This window comes from Ruditapes philippinarum, unplaced genomic scaffold (assembly GCF_026571515.1).
Source record: "Ruditapes philippinarum isolate M1 unplaced genomic scaffold, ASM2657151v2 ctg1803_1_1_1_1, whole genome shotgun sequence".
NCBI lineage: Eukaryota > Metazoa > Mollusca > Bivalvia > Venerida > Veneridae > Ruditapes > Ruditapes philippinarum.
Genome location: NW_026862431.1, coordinates 136,830 through 153,549, shown reverse-complemented (window position 1 = coordinate 153,549; position 16,720 = coordinate 136,830). Strand labels below are relative to the sequence as shown.

At 32.7% G+C, this 16,720-nt stretch overlaps 1 protein-coding gene across 1 annotated transcript in view; it reads right to left on the bottom strand.

The window, feature by feature from the left end:
• Positions 1–2,626: 2,626 nt before the first annotated feature.
• Positions 2,627–16,720, bottom strand: part of LOC132719059 (chitin synthase chs-2-like) — a 37,169-nt gene continuing 23,075 nt past the window's right edge. Inside the window, exons 16-28 of the mRNA XM_060702797.1 lie at positions 16,496–16,696; positions 15,549–15,641; positions 14,822–15,126; positions 14,189–14,353; positions 13,748–13,883; positions 13,203–13,332; positions 12,307–12,497; positions 10,444–10,651; positions 9,606–9,792; positions 6,586–6,741; positions 4,468–4,646; positions 3,616–3,825; positions 2,627–3,154 (exon numbers count right to left, since the gene is read on the bottom strand). Of these exons, the coding sequence (XP_060558780.1) occupies positions 2,902–3,154; positions 3,616–3,825; positions 4,468–4,646; positions 6,586–6,741; positions 9,606–9,792; positions 10,444–10,651; positions 12,307–12,497; positions 13,203–13,332; positions 13,748–13,883; positions 14,189–14,353; positions 14,822–15,126; positions 15,549–15,641; positions 16,496–16,696 (2,414 nt within the window). The 3' untranslated portion in view covers positions 2,627–2,901. The remainder of the gene's footprint in view (positions 3,155–3,615; positions 3,826–4,467; positions 4,647–6,585; positions 6,742–9,605; positions 9,793–10,443; positions 10,652–12,306; positions 12,498–13,202; positions 13,333–13,747; positions 13,884–14,188; positions 14,354–14,821; positions 15,127–15,548; positions 15,642–16,495; positions 16,697–16,720) is intronic.

The following is a 16,720-nucleotide window of genomic DNA, read 5'->3' as shown; positions in this document are numbered from 1 at the left end:
ATGGCATCGTCTTATTCAGGTGCTTTGATTTGTTTTAATGTAAAACAAAAAACAAAAACTACGAATTTTGATTCCGTGAAATTTATCACATTAAAGAGCCCACCCTGAAATCCCCGTTGATCCAATTATTATGCAAATTAACCAGTACGTGCAGGGTGCCGGTTATATACATGTATGTCGATTTAAAACACACGACGATAGCAGAATAGTATTGGCTCAACTTAGTACATGCAATTGCTTAGAGGCACCCCGTTATGTCAATATAAGACACATGGCGATATCAAAAGAAGTGTAAGTGCCAGATGCCCACCAGTGAGGAGTTGTGTCATTTATGTATAAGCGAATTTAACGATTTCTACGAACTTTAGTAAAAGGGCACCAATTTTCAAGACCCATCAGTGGGCTATCCCTTGGCTCGATTTCTTTACGGTTTTGCTTGGAGGAAAATGACGAATACCCGTGAAACAAGGCCTACAGATGCCGGAGTGTCAAATACTTTATCAAGTGATGCGTTTTGTTTTTTTTGTTTGTTTATATTGAAAAATTTTAGTACAATCATTAATTCACTTAACAAAGTCTATCGTAACCTATCCGAGTGTAAATTTTTATAGCAGACTAGCCAATGTAATAGATCACAAATTCAGTTGACAAATATTGACATATTAAGTGAAATCGGAAAACAGGTGGTTAAGAATCGTGATTTCTTTTTATCTGCCCATATAGATAGATGTCAGATGATTTTTTGAATTGGGTCAACTAACTATTTCTGAGGCAGAAACAGATGAAAATGGACATACAGCCCTGATAACCATTTGTCAAGCCGGTCTATATTCTGTGTTGATATTGAATTAAAATCGTGTTTAAAATAAGTTAAATAACTGATATTGTGACCATTATCATGTACATTGAAGAGTATTTTAAGAAAATTGTTTGTGAATTAATGAATTTAGCTTGAAAGAAATTGTATATTCACTAGCTCCATGATAACAATGGCGTTTGTAAACTGAATTCTTTAATTATGGTTAGCATTTTATATATACAATAAAATGATATTCACCTTCGGTATCCAACAATTATTGACATAATTTGGAAAATCTGTGCAGTCATTTTTGCAAATTTAAATCATGGATGTAGAAGGAGTCTTAAATAAGCTGCTAGATGAAATATAAGCCGAATGACCATAGTAAATAGATAAAAATCAGGAAACAAAAGGATTCATCGGAAGCATTAATCACAACAAAATTACATGAAAATTGCAGACTCTGTTTGAGTTCATTTGAAATACCGCGCTCCTTTTGAGTATATCAACGTACAAGATAGGTGCATTCAGTAGACTGTTTAACAGATTTTTAATATCAAATATATGAACCCCATTGTATTTTAGTGAATGCAAAGAAAACATTTTGATATTTATATCTTTGTTATCTATATACTCAGCATGATATCAAACAAACACACATTGAAATACAAGCATCAGTGGGCAATCTTTTTTGGTAGGGGGATAGATGTGAGACAGCGAGCGGGAGTTCAATACTTATTTAATTATAATATCAAAATAAACATGAACTTACATGTTGGGGGTATTCTTAAAACAAGACTTGAAATGTTTCACTTTTCTTAATCAATTTTAATCAATATCCGATTAAATTATTAAACTTATCATTTTCAGTAAGATATTTTGTCACAAATGTGAATGTGTTTTTTTGAACATTTTCAGTAGAAAAGTATAAAAACTATATCGGTTACACACCTCTATTTACTTGTGTCTTCCACAAAAAAAACAAACACACTTTTACTAAAAGACATTTCTAATTATGATGTTAATGTTTCTACATTTCGTTAAAATTAAAAAACAATTTTTATGTGATTATGTTTCAAATTAATCCATGTCAATAAATAAGTAAACTTTACGCTACATGATGTTTATTAATTATATGAAATTACATGTAATAATGAATTTCATTTTAACAATATTAGTGTATATAAAAGTTTTAAACATATAAAAAATAGACTATGAAATGAATATAATAAAATGATATTATACAATAATTAAAAATGGAATATAGCATTTATGCACTCATTCTGATATGTTTCCTTTCAAGTCAGTGATTTTTTTTGTCTTCTCAGTTTATTTATATAATTTTATAATGATGTCTTCTTCTATTACAGAGACCTCCACCCACGCCTCTATTGATGTGCTGCGTTGATCTTAGATAAATATGTTACTAGTTATACTTAGCATACATTAACAGATACGACCAATCTATTGTTGAATACATCATTACATGTCACCAGTTCTGTGATATTATTTTAGAGATAATGCATATTAATTGAGAGTGGGTTCAATACTGCATATTTAGTTACATATCATTGTACTTGTAAAGGGGCTCCACTAAGGTTGTTTTAAATTACATGATGGGACTTGAAATAAATTTTCGAAATTATTGTTCCATTTTAGTAAGGTCTTGACAAATAGCTTAAATTCTGTGTAAAATTTAAGATCATTTACTTCTTCCGATTTATCAGAATTCTAATTGTAATAAAGATACCCATAATTGAAAAGCGTTGCTGTGCTTTTAACCCAAATAGGAGTTAGAATAGTAAAACATACTGTCTGCATATATGTTAAAATCATCTTTTGCATATTGTTCTGTGTTAATTGCCAAAACTGATGTGTGTAAGAAATTCACATTTTATGTTTTCAGGCTTTTAGACCTCATTGAAGTTCCTTGAAATAAATTTATACATATAAAGTTATCTATACTGAGGTCGCAAACTAGACTGATGATACAGCATATACTACGTATATACTAAGATTACAAACTGTACTGGGAAACACAATATATATTAAGATCACAGTATTTGCTTAGGTTACATTCAGCACTGAGGTACTATTAAATATCACAGTCTACTTTTCTGATCAACTAGCTCATCATCAGATTCAGAAGGTGATGGAACATTACTGTCCCTGTCAGCCACAGCAAGTCGCGTTATATCTAGAATGGAAACTTTTGTTTTTGGTTTGCCGTCTGAAGTATCTTTGTTTCCGTTGTTTGCTGCCTGCTCTGCCGCTGCTCGTAGCTTAGCTTTTAATGCAGCACGTCGCCAGCGACTTGTTACAACATTACCACGTTGTAGAATTGATTGCTTTAACCTGTTAATAAAGCGAAGAAACAATGCTTAATAATGATATAGTTTAAATTTGTAATTTTTATTAAATTTAAATATTAGAAAACACTTTGTAAATAGCTCAAACAATTGTTCACTTAAATGTAAAACAGGTTTGCAAAGCGGCAGTGTTAAAGACATCAAAAGAAATATCCATAGTTTAATCAACATTTTATATATGAATTATCAAATGTAAAAAAGAAAAATAATTTCATTCTCTTTATTTACCATTTAAAGGAACATTTATATTTTCACAGACCAGTACTAATTAAAAAAGCTTGAATGACATTTCGCCGAAATATAACAGTAAGTCAAATCCGACATTTGATAGAATTGGCAATTGATCGAATTCATTTTGTGTCGAAAATTGTCTAAAATTTATAAATTTTGTCGGAAAAACAAAACAAACCATAACATGGCTTTGCATACACATTGGCACGTTCTTACCTTGGGTCACGTGACATTTGAACAATCGTAAAGATACTCTTTCTTTCAAATCGATTGAATTTCCGCTTCACACTTTTCAGTTGTTGCACATCTTCCTGATCGTCTTCTTCTGTTACAGTACCAAGACCTCCGTTATTAACACTACCCACGCCTCTATTGACATGCAGCGTTGATCCCATCTCTTGATCTTCCATATGTCTTTGAAGTTTCCTTAAATTATTATTCAAATCCAGAAATTCAGTTATTTGTACACCAGAAAGCCAATTATTTATTTTATAGGTTTCCTTTCAAACAATGAAGAATCCTAATTTAACTATTTTACTCTTAAAGATTTACTATGCTCATTCTTGAGTAAAATATTTTAGTCGGAGAAATTTATTAAAATCCATGAACTTCTTACTGAATATATCTAGTTTAAATAAAAAGACGAATAAACTATGTATAGGTAGCTGCGTTCCTTATTGCAGGTCACGTAATGTTTTTTTTCTTATCTTAAAAAGATAAAAAAAATAATTAAACACAAAAATAACAACAAAAATTACAAGCAAACAAAAAACAAAAAATACAACAAAACTATATATTCATATTGTGTCCACCTAAAGTCTGTACCGTTTAAACATAACCTTTCTATTTTGTGTGAAATCAAAACATGTTTATTTTATTTTGTTTTATATTTACAAAGAGACTGTGTAGTAATTACCGATGTTTTCTAATACCAAATTTGAGTATAGTATATCTTTGTATATTCAAATATGATTGTTATAGTTTCTTGAATTTTTTTCATATACACCTTGAATTATTTAAAACGTTTTCACTTATCACCCCTAAAGAGATAAAAAAATTAAAACTTACTTGAAATTCTTAACAAAGTTTTGACTCAATGTTCCAAACTTTTGCTCTCTACGTCTATTTGCAATTTTCTTCCACAAGTCTCTTTTGCCTTCACCCTCTACTGTTCCAACTGAAGACCTGTCATCGGAAATACTCAGATCCTCTGATACTACAGATTTAGTGTCATCGTCTTTAATACCCTGAAAAAAATCACGAGTATTTTGAACGATTTTTCATGATGTGCATTACTAATGTACATTTCATGATGTATATACGAGGGTTGTCCAAAACATTCGTGCACTGCAGTTATTGTCATGAGAGTTATTAATAAAAAAAAATGAATTATATATCACTTGAAAGAGAAATCTGTCTTAAATAAGAAAACAAAAGAAAAAGCCGAGTAACCGGCGTGTCGTGTAAAAGAATGGTCATTGAGTTACCTTAGTAACGTAATACCGGCGCAAGACAAAAAATTGGGTTAGTTCATTACTGTAAATGTATTGTTTTTTGCTTGTAAATATAAAGTGGTATTTGCTTTTTATGTTATAATTTGTTTTACTGTCAATAGAGGAATGATTGATGAAAAGTATTGTGTAGTTTTTATTGTTTTTTATGCAACGTACATGTAGCATATTCTACCAGTGCAGGAATATATTGGACAACCCTCGTCACAAGCGCCGGCATTACGGACGGACGTCTGCCTGACTGGTTGTCATCGTCTACCGACTCTCTTTCTCTTCCACAGAGCGTTTGTGCCATTTAAAAACCAGCCTTCGTGACACTGAACTTGTCCCGCTTGCCCTTTTACGTTCTTTGTAGGTATCTGTTGGTGATTTACCAATATTTGCACCAAATTTAATGATCGTCCGAATTTCCAGACGTTTAGCGACTGACATTTTCACGTAATTACAGTATTGACGACCGCACACAAATGTTTGTTTACGACTGTTACAATAGGGCAAATGACGCCATATTTTCTAGTGACGTTAGGAATACGTACACACACTTTTCCCTGAATTTTAACGTTAATATGTAGTGTTTAAAGAATACCGTGATGCATCAAAGTAATGAACTAACCCAATTTTTTGTCGTGCGCCGGTATTACGTTACCAAGGTAACTGTATGACGATTCGTTTTCAGGACATGCCGGTTACATGTTTTTTTCTTTTGTTTTCTTATTTAAGATATATCTCCCCTTCAAGTGATATATAATTAATGTTTTTCTATCAATAACTCACACGACAATAACTGCAGTGCACGAATTTTTTGGACAACCCTCGTATGCCCCTTGCAGCTAAGAGGTTGCCTTTTATGGTTGAGGCCATATGGACTCGGCACAGTGTTGGGATTGTGTAAAAAAAGTAATTCTAGAAAAAACTATATACTGTTTATATAATTATATATACAACATATCTTTTCTAGAATTACTTTTTTACACTACTCCAACACTCTGCCGAATCCCTGGGGTTGAGGCATAAGATATTAGCCATCGTTTTTCTCTGCGTGATCGTAAGAGACTTAATAGGTTCGAATAACTGGATGAACTTTTAGCTCCAGCAGGTGAGGTGGTTTTGAAGTTTGTTACTCCCGAGATTAACCAAAAATCCTGTTTCGGCGCCATTTGACCTTTGTGCGCCGTAAAACCAACCAACCAAACAAACATAATATATATTGAATGTTACAAGTGATAGAATGTAGCGCTATTAATAAAGCACTGCAAAATATCCCTAAATGAACGATTGTTTTTGGTAAACTTAAAATCCTAATTAGATCAGCATAAAGCTATACAAATTATTGTCATCTATCCTGAAACCGCAATCGAAATTAGAATTGAAACGGATATTGACAAAATAGTAAAATCAATTATTGATGAACCAATTAACAATGTCAAAAACATTGAAAAATGACGATGCTGTCAATCTAAATTACGTTGGCAGCTGAGTTCGGAATAACACTTACTTTGGAGACGATGCTTATATCTCGTTTGTTTGTTTCATTTTACGCCCTTTTACAAGGATTGAACCCACGCCAGAGAGGTAACTGGATTAGAAGTCATCGACTCTAACCCCTCGACCACGGAGGCGGTATTTTATATCTCGAATGAAATGATCATAATTATTAAAATCTTTATAAATTCACCTGCATATCTCGGACAAGTCTCAGGCCCTTCTCAACACTTATTTCTTTTTCTTCAGCTTGAAGTTGTTTTGGACGCCTGAGTTTGATTTCCGTGATGGAGCAGATCTGTAGGAACGTGGACATCCGATGTAGAATCATACAGAAGAGCTGAATCAGCTGTGGTAAAGATCAAAGGAAACATGTATATTTGAACTTCCAAATCAATATGTAAATTTTTTTAGACAGAAAACAAAGTAAGTTCAGTTTATAATAAATAATCAATTAGAGTGATTGTATACGCAAATTAAAGATATACATGTATACTGAATATATATGTATAAAACGGTTAATAACTATATAATTTGTACCGCTTATATAATAATGCCTATATACGGTCAGTAATGTTCTTCCCAAATAAAAATGCGTAGTGGTAAATTTGTAAATTCGTTATATGAAACGTTTTCCGACCTATTTTCATAGCCCAGTATTCACCGTAAAGAATCTTGTTGTTAATAATACAAAATGTACACTGTATATTAATATTAACAAAAGTGCTACTGTCCGCATAGATGTGTAGTTTTATGTGTATATAACCTGTCAGAAATATTTATAACGAATTTATAATACAGCAAGCGTCATTTTTAAGAGAAAAAAGTAAGCATTCTTCATAAATTGACAGCAGTGTGTGTTTGGGTTTGTTTACCCTCGCCACCGGAAAGAGACCATATGGGCGAGCATATACTTCATTTATAACCTTTTAAAAAGGGGGAGCTGATGTTTAATTACTAATTGTTATATCCGTACATGTGTTTATGTGCATACCATATCCCCCATGACAGGGTAGTCTCTACGTACAACCTCTGCTATGGGAGGAAGATGGGGCAATCCCATACTAAGTTTGAGAAATCTAAAATTTATAATTAAAAAGCACTTAATTTAAAATTGGCCAGACGTTTATATAAGTTACCGTCTTTTATTACAGGTCTATTTAATATAACTAAAACAATTTAAAATATTACCTATAATTCTAGAGTTCGCATACTTGCGAAGAAGGCATGTCAGGAACGTTTTCTGACCAATTCATTGTGGGCTGACTGTTATTTATGTTGGTTTCTATTTAAATGTTATAAACCGTATACATTGGGATGCATATAATTAATTACATGTTTGTAATTAGCAGAGTTTGTTTTAAATTTTGTAGGTTCTACCGAACACCCGCTTTATAAAGTTAATTTTGATTGGTTTAGAGAGGATTGCCTCCTTTGTTCTCATTGGTCTAAAATTTCTTCTTTCTAAATAAGGAGGTCAATCCGATTTTCTTGAAAGTTCTGCAAGTTTTTCTGTTGACCTATTTCGACAAGTTTGTCGCGCGGACTGGATAGAAATTTTGCGGGTGCCCGTTGCATTCCAATGTATACGAGTTTTTACCAACTTTATTTCTAAATTAAAACAAATATGATAATTAAAATGTGGTGGTAACGGCCTTATCTATTTATCACTGTCTCATGGTCTATAAATTATTATGCATCTAGATATCACACATAATAATTAATCTTCTATTACTTAAACAATTCATAGAAGAATAAGAAAAAATCTAAGTCCCAAATATGGCTAATAATAATAACTTGGTTACCCATAATGTGATGAGATAGTCTTTTTGTAACATATTTAAGAAAATCTCATGCTTGAGTGAACCCGTGATAAACGTATTTCTCCATATGGGGGCACGGGTTCACGTTTACTAGTATTAAGGATACTAGTTTATATATACAGGAATAAAAAAGATAGATAATAAATAACACGGGGCGGGGGGCAAAGGGATATATACAATATGGAGTCTTTTTTGACATTATGGGTAATCTGTAGCCAGCACCTCCCAATTTTGAAAATAACCATGAGACTGTATGGTAAAAATAGTCTAGTGCACAGCCTATTTAAGAAATTATTCAATTAAAATTAATATGGCAATAAAATTACAAAATAAATAAATAAATAAATAAACTTCTTAATAGCACCGTTTCACGGCCACTTATTAGGGCCACTTTTAAAATAAACACTTAAAATAAGTTTTGTACACTTTATACAATGGCTGTGCACTGACTCAAAAATTTAAAACATAAAAATATATGGTCGAAACTTACATACAGTATTCTATACTGTAGTATATAACTTAGGCAACTACCCCTCGCGTAATGTTAATATGTTCGCGTCTTAACCTAATACATCAAAAAAGTTTTGTCTAGTTAGACTACCTTGTATTTATCTTATAAAGTTTCATTTTACGGCATTGATTATATTTAATACATTCGCCTTTTTGCTGGAGAAAATGTGAGCTCGCGGACCACGCACTGATAAATCATTCAAACCTTTATCAGAATCGGATAGATGGACCAACCACCACATATAATGATGTTAAACGAGACGAAAAGTATTCTAAATTTACGAAAATAGAAGAGAATAAACCTTTTAGCATTTATCCAATGAAAAGCGATGTTACAAATGTGCAGTATTATAAAGTTTTATATACACGGCTGTTGTCGATTCATAAAGACATCTTACTTTTTTCTCTACAAAATGATGCTTACTGTATTATGAATTCGTTATAAAGATTGCTGAAAGGTTATATGGCCGTATATAAACGGCTGTTTGCAATATAACCCTCGCTCCGGTTATATTTACAAATAGACGTTTATATAGGGCCATATAACCTGTCAACAATCTTTATAACTAATAATAGAAGCATCACAATTATCCATTGGAAAATAACGTTACAAACGTGCAGAATTGTAAAGATATTCAAGCAGTGTTCTTGGATATTGGATTGAGCGCATTAGCAAGAAACACATCGTTCGTCCCTTTACATGGCGGACTAATACAGGTAAGTAAAAAGATCACATTAAAGGTGCATCCTTAGTAATTGCATGTGTTATATACTAATTTGATAAAGTGATCGCTTTTCATATCTTTACAAACAGATAAAAGCAATGTACCTCCTAAAAGTTGATTATAATTCACTACAACTTAATAAAAGATCTACAAACCAAAAGAAGCCCAAAGACGGCTGTAAAAGCCATGCTGATTGGCTCGATTGCTTCCCCAAAGTTCCCATTAGCACAAGGTAACTCGATAGAGATTGAGCCGCCCGAGTCAGCGTTCACTTGTTGTAGACTGAACACAATTACCACAAACAATGCGTTCACAAGAAGGAAAAACAAGCAAACTGTATTTCTAAAAAAACAAACAAAAAACATCTGCATACAAATGTTTAGCTCACATTCCAGTAATTAAAAGACGATGTAAATCAGGCAGGACATTTCACCATAAGCAGAAAACACGCAAAATACACATTTACAAAGGTAGTGCATTCTTTTACAGATCATTTACTTCCGAATCTACTTTTACGACCAAATTTATGATAGCTGAGTAAAAAGACATCCAGCGTGATGTTCATAATAAACCATACAAAAAATAATGTCTTAACATGCGGTATGAGGGAGATTGTTTGTATGGGGATTTAGTACATGTGTGTCGATTATGACAATGGCTTCAGTTTTTTTGTGCATCATGTAAACTACCACAAGTTAATATTATGATTGGTTTTGTTTTGTTTGTTTGTTTCTTTTTACGTCATTTTCCAACTGCATTTCAGTCATATAGGCGGGTAGTTTCCTAACTATCGTTCCTGGAGAGTTACACCAGTACTAGACAACCTTCCTCCGCGCTAAACTACCAAAGCATCTCCCGGGGATCGAACCCACGCCAGAGAGGTAAGTGGATTAGAAGTCATCGACTCTAACCCCTCGACCACGGAGGCGGTAAAATGTATCGAACGCATATGTCTATTAGTAAAACAACTCTTTAAAAATGTGATATTCAAACCTAAGTTCAAGTAATTCCGCTTGGGTCTTTTCCTGTTCTTTCTTGTCGCCCTCTAGCGGATATAGGTAAGTCTTGATAAGTTCATGCCAGAATGTCGTTTCCTTTTCCGGTATCGTCTCAACGGCGCCCATCATCAACTCTTTGTCATTGATCCAATGTCGAGGCGGAGGTTTATTGGACGTGGATTCCTCTTCAAATAGAGGGTTGACTGTGAAGTTTGGGGTTTGGGAGAAAAAGAACAAAAGAGGGAGGATATAAATGGGTATATACATGTATATATAGAACATGCGGCATGCTATACACAATTTATTGCTGACTGGCTGCTCTAGTTTTCTAGGTATTATTAAGTTATTATTAATTGTTAAGTACAATTCTGAATTTTATTGGACGAAAACATGTCTATAAAATCTAAAGTGAAAAAGGCGATACTCGAGTCCAGGGTACATTTTTCAGAAAGTAAAACAAAATCAATATAATTGGTACTCAACAATATACAAATGTATAAAGAAATCTTTATTTCACACCACAATAGAGAAACACACTTAATTAAAAAAGGGTCTCAAAATCAACAGTATGTGTGAATTGTATAACTGTTCGATTAAAATATGGATTTGATTTGGAACGTTTTTGGACTCGCATAATAACGAGCACATACGTATATATACATGTATTACATCATGGAATTGATACGGATATGTTTGGATTTGGAAAGTGAAAACGGGCAAGATAAAATACAATATGCCATTGATACAAATTCTGGACTTGGGGAATAGAAAAACAGAGTTAAATGGATAAGATTGAATCCAATTAAGATTTCTTGGAACATCACGTGGTTCAAATGCTGGAAGTTCATTGGTAAAGTGTGAAATAAATGAATATATTCAACAAATTACGATGTATATAAAATTCTCATATTATTTTAAATATATAGAGTATATATTCATGCTTATAATTAATTTCTACATTACGGAGTATACTAATACTAAATATAATGATTATTTATTAATAATTTCATTAGATTATAGTAAGTAATATTTATAAAAATATCATAATGGTCAATAAATTTCATATATCAAATGAATTTCATAGCAGTTTTCATTCCATATTTATACAATTTGTAGTAACCTTTTAAAATACATGTATAAAGTGTTCCATATACGTATATCACTAATAACAGATTAATATATAGCTGTACAAATGATATAATCCAAAGGTATTATCTATAATATATTACTATATGTATTACTTAAACAACTGGATATAATTATAATATAAAAGTTACATGTGTAATATTGCATAATACTTATATAACTAAAAACAAAATGTATATGGTTAATAGGAAGAAGTTAAACTTGTGCAGATAGTGTCTACATGAAGTTAAGGATAATTGTACAAAATACTCTAGAAAATGGAAAACATTTTCCAAAACAAAGAAAGTGTATTATATCCTGAAACAAATCATTATTATTCTCATAAAATGGCATATTAATATGAATCTAAAATTAAACAATTAAGCAGTATAATTATTTGAATATGTCTTAAAGTTTATATTATTCATTTATGCCATGTAATTTGTGATTTTAACATTCATGAACATTTTTTTTTTATAATTTAAAACCATATATCAACAAATGAGCCGCGTCACGGCAAAACCAACATATTGCGTTTGCGACCAGCATGGATCCAGACCAAGCTGCGCATCCGCGCAGTCTGATCAGGATCCATGCTGTTCGCTATCAGTTTCTCTACTTGTAATAGGGTTGGTAAGCGAACAGCATGGATCCATGCTGGTCGCAAACGCACTATGTTGGTTTTGTCGTGACGCAGCTAAAATATCTACAAACGATAATAATAATATCCTACTCCTTTCTCTAGATCCTTCGAACAAATCCGAGGCTTCCGAAAAGTGCACGTGACGTTCAGATTCGAGCTCGGTGGATTGATGGCTCTCTGGCGAGTCTATGATTCTAGCCTCCATGTCATCCAGACGGTCAAGTATCGCCCTCAGTTTTATGTCCTCCGTATCCTTGGTTTCAGAGGGGCAGCAGACACACCTTGTATTTAGTAAAACATTATTCTATAAGTTCTAAACGGTTCAACGTATGATAAGAAAACGTGTCAATACTCTCTTCTCTTGAAAACTTAGACACTTTAAATCTGTAATCACATTTAGTTCTTTAAGTTTTACAACAGTATTATACCACCCATACACTTTAGATGTATATTGTGAAATGAATCCGTAACCATGGGTTCCAACATAGTATATATACATTCACTCTTACCATAATACATTCACTCTTACCATAAACAATAACCGCTTCATCAATCAAGACATTTTTACATATTTGTACATATAAATATTATCTAACTATCTATAATATTGGATATTGTATCTGCTTTTCTGTCCGGCCTTTAATAGAAGTTTGAAGCCAATATATTCTACGACAAATATGACAATTCCAGCGCTAATAATGAGAGGAAAAGGGCCGATAATGAAAGCAAAACATGGCCTTTATGAGAACAAAGCATTTTGATTGGTTTAAAAACATGGCCAATAAGAATGTTTCTATTTATAGAATGTGTTTTAGGTATGGTTTGAAATTACATGTATTTCTGTTTATTTTTTAGTACGTTATTTTGCGTAACAATTGTATGTTCTTAGTTAGATTTAAATAATTCTTCCCTGTGGTTTAAGGATCTACAATTATGCACGTTTTTATATTATTAGTTAATAATTAAAATTGTAGTGCAAAACTTACCTGCAAAGATTTCCGAATGAAAACATGTAGTCTGATTTTCCCGCCTTTTCTGCTAGACCTAATTTCTGTAGCCACTCTTGAACTGCACCCTTTTTCTCCGGTTGTTTCTTCACTTCCCCGGGTTTAGGTGCTGTTATATATTCATATTTATTCTCATTAAAGTTTTACACATATACAAGTAAATCTACGTACATTACCTGGAAATTTACTCAAATGACTTTTTTTGAAATATATATAAAGATATTAAATTATATTTACTATGCATGCTACTTGTGTCTGTCTGGTTGAAAAGTACTGCTGTTATTAATGGAGTAATGAAGATCAGGTGAGATGCGTATGCAAATGTTATTCTATCACTTAACACCTTCACAAATTTATGAACATTAAAAACATAAATATCTTATTCAAAACCTGCTGATGTGAATATAATAATTAACATTATAAGTCAAAGGGGATTTTTTTAAACAATTTTAGTTTATTTCACAAATGCCGAATTATCGTCCATCAATTTAAGCAAACCGGAAATGACGTAACATATAGAGTACCTGCAGCAGGTTTCGGTGTTTCTCTGGTTCCCCACGAGACCACGTGTAAATTACCAATGGAATACAGCATGAGGAGCATGGACATTGACGGGATAGCAAGAAAATACAGGAAACCATGAAGGAGGCACCAAAACTCCTACAAATAATAAAATAATTTTCAACACATATAATTTCCTTCTATTTGTTTGACGGCAATTGGTTGACTTGTGTTCGTTAGAATTAGAAAAGGATATTGAAAATACATAGTTTAAGGAGAACGTCAACTTTTGAGAACAGAAATTATAATAAACAACACGCTTCTATACAAAACTCGTTCATTCAGCTGAAATCAGCACCGCTCAGCACCGCTCAGCACACTCACCCCCTCACTCACTTACTCACTGTTGAAACATATCAATCGGAAAATTTAAAGTATTTTGTGCATGAAATAAGCAAACTTACCTGAGGGTGAATAAAGGCGGCAAGGATAAACACCCCGGCAACAAAGCAAAGAAACAGTGTCGTTACAGAACAGAAACCGTTATCTGCAGCCTGCTTCAGCAATCCAACAATAACGAGCATCATCACGAGGGAGTAGACAGTAGATAGAACAGCGGCATACGCTAGCTGTTACGACAATATCATATGTTAAAGCATTAATCAATTAATTCTCTGATAATTTCTTTTTATATCACAAATTATTATATAAAATTGTGTGGTTCACATTAAAGTTGGTTAACCTATATATCTTTTTGGAAATATAATTCTAATTTCTTTTAATGTTTAATAAAACATGAAATTTCATTCACAATGATCAGAAGTCATAAGCGGGATTGGCATAGAAATACATTTGCAAAGCACCATACTGTTGCAATGCGGCCTACAAAATCTGATTTGAACGTTTCGTCTGTCCCTTCAGCATGTTCAGGATCAAACTGTTGGTTTTGTTTGGGGAAGCCAACGCACAAGAACTCGCTATATGGAGCGGTATTTCAACTAACTGGTATATATTTCATTTGACTGAAACGAAACGGTGAGATTGTCATTTTTCCAAAGAGATTTATCATTTACGAATCGATTATCAACGACTCTTACCTGTGTATCACCTTTGGCTACGTAACAAAGCAAAATAAAGATGCCAACCGGAAGTAGATTGATAGCAAGCGCCCAGTATAAAGATAAAGTCGGATATGCCATGTTAAGCGCCCCAAGGACCATGAGGAAAATGGTACCCGGTGTCAGTATAGAAGATACCATTAGTAACATCTGATACATGATGTACAGCATAGAGATGTCGTTGTTCCGTTTTGTGACATTCTTAAAGTCCATCAGCAGGTCAAGGATATTGGCCATCGTGGAAGGTGTCCATCGTCGTCTTTGATTGTAGAATTCGTAAAAGCCTATAAAATTACATAATAAACTTTAAAATTTGTAATAAATATTTGAGCATCTTTACACAAATTGGAAAACATGTAATTTGGATTTAAAGAGGGGCCTAAACAATAAATAAATAATAGATACTGATTTAAAATACATTGAATTAATTATTCCTTGATAGAACAACAAGTGAAGATAAAAAACAATGAATTAATATTGTTTTGTCAATTTTTAAGCTGAGACTCTATAACAATAATTATAGTGCTAAAAAAGATATATATATATATATATATTATATATATATATATATATATATATATATATTATATATATATATATATATATATATATATATATATATATATATATATATATATATATATATATATATATATATATATATATATACACACATATTCATAAAACATCGTCGTTAATGTCTTACCTTCAGGGGCATAGGTCAGAGCGTCGGACGCCGCACAGTATTCTACCCGGTAGCCTTGCTGTAAAAGTAGTGTGCACAGCCATCGATCTTCACCTGGTAATAAAATTAGTTAGAACTGAAAACGGACACTTATATAATCTGGGAATTGAAGACATTTTAAGTCCTAGGTATAATATAAGTTGCTATCGATCCATTTTTTTTTGCATTAGCGGAAAAGCTTAACACTTTTGATGTTTCAAAGTTATTTATCTTTTAAATATTTTTTACCTTTGATTAATGCTTATGGATATATAGGAAACAAATTTTTGCGACTTTTTAGTAATCAAATCTTTATAAGGTCCGCGTCCTGGAGGTAACCAGTATTAGTGTCAGTATGAGGAATTCAAATAGGGCTCAAACTTGTAATGTTGAGAGTCACCGTCCCCCTTGATATAAAAAGGAATCTGCGATATAAATAGGGGGAGAAAATGGAGCTTGGGATATATATACAATGTAATATTTTTATTACCAATTTCGGAACGCTTATACCAGAGACTTGTATAACATGCCGATAAGAAGCTCTAAAAATGGAAAATTTTCCAAGCTTTACCCACAATCCCTTGCGTGAAATTCATTGGCCCTTGCACTTGATCAATTTTTGCCATCTTGTTTTACGTAAATAAATGTTTACATTTTCACCCATTTCTGAGAATAATTTATATCTTCTTAATTTCTTTTTTAAAAACATTTTTGGAGCCTTTTTTGGAAAGAATAACATAACAAATTTTAGATAACATGGCGGCGTACATATCGATAAATTTTCTCTTGTCAAACATGGTCTCGTAAAATCTCGCGAAAAGTGTGAACTTGCCGGATATGAAATACCCATTAAACATTTTAAGTATATGACGTCATAGTATCTTCCCAAATCAAATGTAAAGCTCTCTGTGCTCTGTAACAAAGATTACCTTGATCGTACTGGACATAGTGTCTGGCCTCGGTTGGCGGAGTTGTATAACGCCTCATCACGTTGTCGTCCATCAGCGACGAGCCTCGGAACAAGCTGAAACACCCAGGGCTGCAGAGTACACAGCCGATTGTGTGCTCAGTTGCCTTCTGTAACCAATGACTTACTGCGTATTCAAACTTCTGATACCAAACCATAGGACCTAATGTTAATATAATAGAAAAAA